Below are 7,680 nucleotides of genomic sequence, written 5' to 3'. Positions count from 1 at the left end.
TAGAAACACATTATCTACAAGCACATTGGACATCTGGGTTCTTCAGGTCTGTGCTTTGTCACTGAGATCTGCCAGCTGAAGCTCTGACTCATACTGCCCAAACCATGTTGATTTGCATGTGCCCAGAGTACAGCCCACTACACTGGGAACTTCTTCATAGGCTGCTCACACTCTGTGCAGAAGAAGTTCCAGTCAGCACACAGCATGGACATGAGGGCCTCTGGTCAGCTCCTGGGGCTCCTGCTGCTCTGGATTGCAAGTAAGGAAAGATGATACTGGGGATTATTCATCCAGTGTTCAGCTGAGCTACCTGGCTGTTCATGGAAGTACTTGTACAGCAGAATTAATTAAACTGCTAAGGGCTTTTATGTTTCCAATGTCAGGTGCCAGATGTGACATCCAGTTGACCTATCTACCATCCCTGTCATCACCTCTGGGAGACAGAGTCACCATCACTTGCAGAGCCAGTCAGAGCATTAGCAATCATTTACATTGGTACCAGCAGAGAGCAGGGAAAGCTCCAGAGCTCCTGACCCGTTATGCAACTATTTTGCAATCGGGATTCCCACCAAGGTTCACTGGCAGTGGATCTGGGACAGAGTTCGCTCTCGCCATCAGCAGCCTGCAGCCTGAAGATGTACAACTTATTTCTTCAACAGAATCATAATTTTCCTTCCACAGCGATACAAGTCATAACAAAAGCAGAAGTGAGAGGCTGGGCTGCCTCAGCTGCTCCTCTTGGGGCCTCTACCTGCACAACTGCCTCTACTCTACACAACTTCTCAGATGCAGCCAAACGTTAAGGTCAGTGGAGAGAGAGAGGTCATGGAGGCATTTGCACACCCTAACTCTCTGTCCTCCTCCTCATCCCAAGCAGCACACACCTTACAATGACTATTCTGACTTTAAAATTCACTGATCTATACTCATGTTTCACTTACATTGTGCTAACAATTTGCAGCCACCCAAAAGAAAGAGCCATTTTAGGTATATCAAACCAAGTTTTTAAAAGTAAGTCAAGAGAGCTTTAGAAAGGAGTTTGTTTTTAGATTATAAAAAAATTCATCATCAAGTCTTGAAACTTAAAGCAGATTTCTTGATTAAAATGGAAAATTTCCAGTTCATTGAGAGATACATCCATGAGTTACCATATATATGCATATATACACAGATATGTATGTGAATACATATATACATATATATATGAATTTTTATATAATATCCAGTAGCAAAACACAAAATAACAAATTTACCCAATCCCTGTTACAGCCATGGTCTGATTTGTAACATATTTCATTTAGCTGCCAAGGGCTCTGAGGATACCGAGCAGAGCATATCTTCTGAGACCCCACTCAGCTGAGCCTACAGCCACAAAGCTCTCCCCTTGCAGGCCTGTGTTGGTCAGTGGTGGGGCTTGTACTCTGGGCCTGAACTCTGACCCTCAGCTCTTCAGCTCAAGGCGAGCGCTCTCCCACTTGAGCTACAATGCCACTTCCAGTTTTCTAGTGGTTTTTATTGGAGATTAGAATCTCCCAGACTTTCCTTCCCAGGCTGGTTTTGGACTGTGATCCTCAGATCTCACCTCCTGAGTAGCTAGGATTTTAGCCTTGAGTCACTGGCACCCAGCTAAGAAGCAGTTTTCACTGTATTTGATGATGGTATATTTTGTGGAGTGGAAGGGAAAAAGCATTTTGTTTAAATAGGGATACAGGTTGATCCATTGCAACAATGTACAAGATGCTTTGTGGAAAAATAAACTTTACAATTTTGGTGAGCGTGGGGTGGGGATGTGGTAGGAGAGGGGGGAGTACAGTTGTGGAGATGGGAAGGAAGGGATAGTCGGGGAAAACAAAGGAGGAGGCAACAATGCTTGATAAGAAATGTACTCATCCTCTTGCTGCTCTTTCTAGCTCTCTCTGCTCTCTCTCTGCTCTCTCTGCTCTTTTCTAGCTCTTTCCTCTCTCTTTCCTTTCTCTCCCAGCTCTCTCTCATTCCCAGGCCTTTCCCAGCCACGTGGAGTGCCAACCTTGCCTGGTCCCAGCAGGTCTACTGAATAAACCTACCCCTTATCTGAATACCATGTGCGTGCTGCTGTTCTTACTCAGCTACCTCTGAGGAAAAACCTAACAGTCTCAGACATATACTAGTTATTGTAAATAAGGGAATCCATGGAACCTAGGTTTCTTTGGGCTTGGCTTACTTCACTTAATATAATTTTTTCCATGTCTTTACATTTCCTAGCAAATGGGGCAATGTCATTCTTTCTGATGGAGGCATAGAATTCCATTGTGTATACATACCACATTTTCTTGATTCATTCATCTACTGAGGGGCATCTGGGTTGGTTCCATATCTTAGCTATAGTAAATAATGCTACAATATACATAGTTGTGCTGGTGGCTTTAGTATGGTCTTGTTTGTGATCATTTGAGTAAATGCCCAAAAGTGGGATTGCTGGGTCATAGGGGAGCTCTATGTGGAGTCTTTTGAGGAACCTCCATACTACTTTCCAAAGTGGTTGAACAAGTTTACACTCCCACTTCCAGTGGTGATTGCCTAAGTCCCAGAGCTAACTCTCACTGGAATGCTTGATGTCATTTTCTCATTCCTTGACCAATCGCTCAGTTTGGAGGAGTGGAATGTGATGATTGTCTGATTTGTGATCTATGCTCATATAGTTCTGAGAGGTGGGGTTCACACCACATGTATCACACAAACTGGGAGTAGGGTTTGGACCCTGTTAGTAGAAAGATTCTAGGCAGGTGAAAAACAATTGGAGTACTTTCCAAATGTCGTGAACTGTAGAATCCCTTTGTTGTTGAGATTTCTACACAGAACAGAGCAACCCTAAGTGAACTGATCCCAAGTATCTAATCCCTATAATATTCATAATCATGTGCTGAGGTTCTTAATTAATTTTGCTGAAGTTATTTGTAAACAAGGTTGGAAGATGTGCTGCCCTGCCTGATTCTTGACCCCCCCACCCCCATCCCCTCCCTGCAAGTTTTGCCATATTGACAACCACAGAGTATAAAATTCTTAGCAACAACAACACAAAAAGAAATGTACTCATTACCTTGTTTATGTGATTGTAACCCCTCTGTACAGTATTTTCACAATAAAAACTTATTTTTAAAAAAAGAAGTTGTTTGGAGACAGTGAAAAGAAAAAATAAGCAGAAATAGGAAAGGAATAAGAAGGAAGCCTCTATCAGTCAACTGACCTAACCTCTGAATAATGTTTAACTCAGTTTTAGATATAGAGAATTCTAGATGCAGTAGTCTCATCTGCCTCTACTCAGGTGAGGCCTGTCCTGTCTGTTGAACATTATGGTATATTAATATAAAGAGAACAAGCTGGGCTCTGGTGGCTCATGCCTGTAATCCTAGATACTCAGAAAGTTGAGATCTGAGGTTCGAGGTTCAAATCCAGCCTTGGCAGGAAGAACATAAGAGTCTTATCTCCAATAAACCACCAGAAAACTGGAAGTGTCACTGTAGCTCAAGTGATAGAGCACTCTCTTTGAGCTGAAGAGCTGAGGGACAGTGCCCAGGCCCAGAGTTCAAGCGCCATGACCAAATAAACAGAAAAACAAATAAAAATAAAAATAAGCTGCAATTAAAAGAGTTTAAACATATGGTTTATAACAAGCAACTACCGTGAGAACTGACTCACTCCATGAGAGGAGATATAACTTTTCTGAGAACAGGACCTCCAATGAATTAATCACTTCACACAAGGAAGCCCTTCAGTTGACCATGTGGGGTCTTCTGGAGCAGCACCAACTTCCTTCTCGAGGTGTTCCTTCTTACCATGTGATGTTCTGCCACATGACAGAGCAGAATCCTTGGAGACAAGAAGTAGGGACTGAACTCTCTGTGACAAATAAGCAGAGACTGGTTAATTCAGATTGGGAATGGAGACATTAAAAGATTTTATGTTAATTTAAGATAACCAGAATTATATACCTATATTTGTCTTTATATAATTTTAAAAAGGGGGGTTAATAACATCATGGTATAGGAGTGGAATACATCTTGATCACATTTTCCCTTTACTCTCTAGAGGGAAGATTTAAGAAATTCTATGACCTATTTATTGTGCAAATACAGTGTGGAAGATTATCAGGATAGATAAAGGATTTTAAAACTCATTACATTGAATATATAGTGACACTTTGAAGTAAAACTTTATAACATTTTTCTTTTATCCGTTTTAATTTTATTCTTTTGTAAAGGTACTGTACAGAAGGGTTACAGTTACATAAGTAGGGTAATGAGAACATTTCTTGTCAAATATTGTTACCCATTCCTTACTCTCCTACTATCCCTCCACCCAACCCACCCACCCCGAAGTTATAAAGTTCATTTCCATCATAGTGTCCTGTGAGTATCACTGTTGCATTGGTCACCCTTTGTCCTTGTTTCACCATTTTGTTATTCTCCTTCTCTTCTCAAGTCATAGAAACGTGTATAAAAGATGCATGGTACCAGAATATAAACAGTGACTACAGGGGATAAGCCAAAGGGAAATTTAAAAAGATATAATAAAAAGAAGGAACTTGATAGAGTATAGAGACCACAACAAAGACAACAAAAAAGACATCTTGTTTCTATATCTTGGAGTTCATGTGGATTAGCATCATTTTATATGGTGATGTGTACATAGCTATTGATCTATTGTGATTGTCTGCAAGGACAATACTAGACATATACTAATTATGACAAATGAAGGAAACTATGGAGCCTATGTTTCTTTGGGTCTACTTACTTCACTTAATATGGTTTATTCTAAGTCTCCATTTTCTTGCAAAAGGATTTCTAGGGTTCCTTTACCCTGATGAAAACATTCTAAATAAAGATCTACAAACACAATGAGTCAAAGAAGGGATGGATAAATGGTATCAAATTAAGCTGCAGAACTTCTGCATGGCAAATGCCATAGCCAGCAAGATAAATAGAAAGCACACAGACTGGGAGAAGATATTCACTAGCTATAAAACAGACAAGGCTTCATATCAAACATATAACTAAAGTTCAATAAACACCCCTCCAAAAAATCCTCAAAGAAATAGCCAGACCATTAATAATTGGGCTAAAGAAGTAAGAGTCTATTCTGGAGAGCAAATAAGAATGGCCAATAGACACTTGAATAAATGTTCATCATCTCTGGCCATAAGAGAGATTCAATTCACAACTACACTGAGATTCCACCACACCACAGTTACAATGGCCATTATTAAGAAAACAAATAAATGTTAGAAACAATTGCAACTGTGGAGGGAAATGGAAAAATATGTTTAAATAGGGGTACAGGTGGATCCATTGCAACAATAAGATGTACAAACATTATACTGAAAAATGAACCTTATAACTTTGACGTGGACGGCGGGATGTGGCAGGGGAAGATGGGAAGGGATGGAAAGGGGAAACAAAGGAGGAGGCAACAATATTTGATAAGAAATACACTCATTACCTTGCTCATGTAATTGTAACCCCTCTGTATGGTATTTTCACAATAAAAAATAATAATAGATGTTAGTAGGGATGAGGTCAGCTCTTACTCTGTTGGTGGGAACCTCACCTGGTTCAACCACTCTGGAAAGCAGTATGGAGGTTCCTCAAAAGATTAAACAAAGAACTCCCTATAATCCAGCAATCCCACTTCTGGGCATTTACTCAAATGGCCACAAACAAGACCACATTAATGTCACAAGCACATCTGTGTTCTTTGCAGCACTGTTCACCTGAGCTAAGATATGGAACCAACCCAGATGCCCCTCAATAGATGAATGGATCAAGAAAATATGATATATATATATATATATATATATATATATACTTCTGTATACATCTCTATCTATCTATCTATCTACACTGGAATTCTATGTCTCTGTCAGAAAGATAGGTATTGACCTTTTACCTTATAAATAAATGCATTTAGATGGAACCAACCCAGATGCCCCTCAATAGATGAATGGATCAAGAAAATATGATATATGCATATATATATATATATATATACTTCTATATACATTTCTATCTATCTATCTATCTACACTGGAATTCTATGATTCTGTCAGAAAGATAGGCATTGACCTTTTACCTTATAAATAAATACATATAGATCACTACCAGTAGCAGAAAATGTTGTTCTTCCTGTCAATTCTTTATGCTAAATTTCCTTTGAAAATAGAGATTCTAACACTTGTAGCTGAGATCCCTGAACACATAACCTAGAAGTATAAGGTATAAGATGCCTCTTCATCTAGCTGAACTCTGTGGTATTCTTGGTTCACTCCCTTGAGGAGCAGCCTTGCTTCTGCTGCTGGGTACAGTGTCTCTCTCTAGACTATCTGCTGGAGTTTCAGGAGAGCTTGGAACTGTGCCCATTCCTTTCCTACAGACTGTCCTTGACATGAACCTGCATTCTTTGGGTCTCTGATGATGTTTTAGGGTATAAGAGTGATGTGTACCCTCTCTTTCCCACAGATTGAGACTTTCACAGTGGGCTTCTTCTTCCCAGTGCTGCAGGAATCAAGGTTTTTATTGGTTGTCCCTAAACACAGAGCATATTTGGTATCAATTTTCTCAGAAGTGCAGGACTTAACTTCCCCTTGGCTCTTCCCACACTGTTGCACCCACCTGGAGATTTGCATATTGCTCCCTAAGGAGGACCTTCCTTTCTAAGGTCTGAACTTTCTTTGACCTGTCAACACTCCTCATTTAACACTTAAAAATGAAGTCCTTCTCTCAGCTCCTGGGGCTGTTAATGCTCTGGATCCCTGGTAAGGGCAAAAGGAGATGAGGAACTAGAGTGGGTGGAAAGGTGAGATCTAAGGGTCCCAGTTGTGCCCTATCTGTGTAGATACTGTTATCCATGTTGGGACAGTAATAGTTTAGGTATGAGAGAGTGAGGAACAGTCCAGAAAGTGCTAAAAAGTGCTTGGATGAAGACTGTTAGATGAAAATACAGTCAGTGACTCTTAGAGACCCCTTTTTACTTTAGAAATATCTCTATTTGTAACTTTCATATTTTTAATTATTAATCAATAAGGAATACAAAATCAGGGGGTTCCGGGAAGATGGCGGAGGAGAAGCTGGAATCTGAACAAGCTCTCGCATAGAAAGCAGTTTTAGAGTTCCAGTGAACAGTCCTAAGCCAGAGAATCACACCAAGTGTGCCATCACAGGACAGAGAGTTAGACAAGAGAGGGAAGCAAAGACAAGGAGACACATCTGAGCGCTCAACAGCAGCCGCCGCAGCAGTGGCGGCAGGGTCGCAAGCAGCGGAGAACGCAGCCGGGGCCATACCTGAGCGCTCACACAGAGAGTCCGGGACGAAGGAGCCAGACGCAGTCGGCGAGCGGATTCTACTCAATACCAGCAAGAACCAACAAGGAGCAGACATCTTCATCCTGCAGTTTGCAGACCAGAGACGACCCAGGATCCAAGAATCGGCGTGAGTAGAAGCCCTTCTCAGGGAGCAGAGGAGGGAAGGCCACCCCTCTACCCCCAGCACCGGTGATCTCCATCTTGGATACCGACAAAGCTTGGAGGAGCTGCTAGCTCCAACCCAGGCCTTGGAATAAAATGAGTCATTTAGCAGGTCACAAGTACTTAATGGCGAAATGACCTGCCAGACTCGTCTCCATCCAGGGAAAAGTCATCCAGCTCAGGC

General features: G+C 41.2%; 1 gene segment (V, D, J or C); it reads left to right on the top strand.

The window, feature by feature from the left end:
* Positions 1-204: 204 nt before the first annotated feature.
* On the top strand, positions 205-667 carry LOC106000857. The segment is given in 2 exon segments: positions 205-259; positions 384-667. Coding segments are annotated over 2 exon segments (339 nt in total).
* The last annotated feature ends 7,013 nt before the right edge of the window (positions 668-7,680 follow it).

This window comes from Dipodomys ordii, unplaced genomic scaffold, assembly GCF_000151885.1.
Source record: "Dipodomys ordii isolate 6190 unplaced genomic scaffold, Dord_2.0 Scaffold248, whole genome shotgun sequence".
Classification (NCBI taxonomy): domain Eukaryota; kingdom Metazoa; phylum Chordata; class Mammalia; order Rodentia; family Heteromyidae; genus Dipodomys; species Dipodomys ordii.
This window is presented reverse-complemented; position numbering and strand designations above follow the sequence as displayed.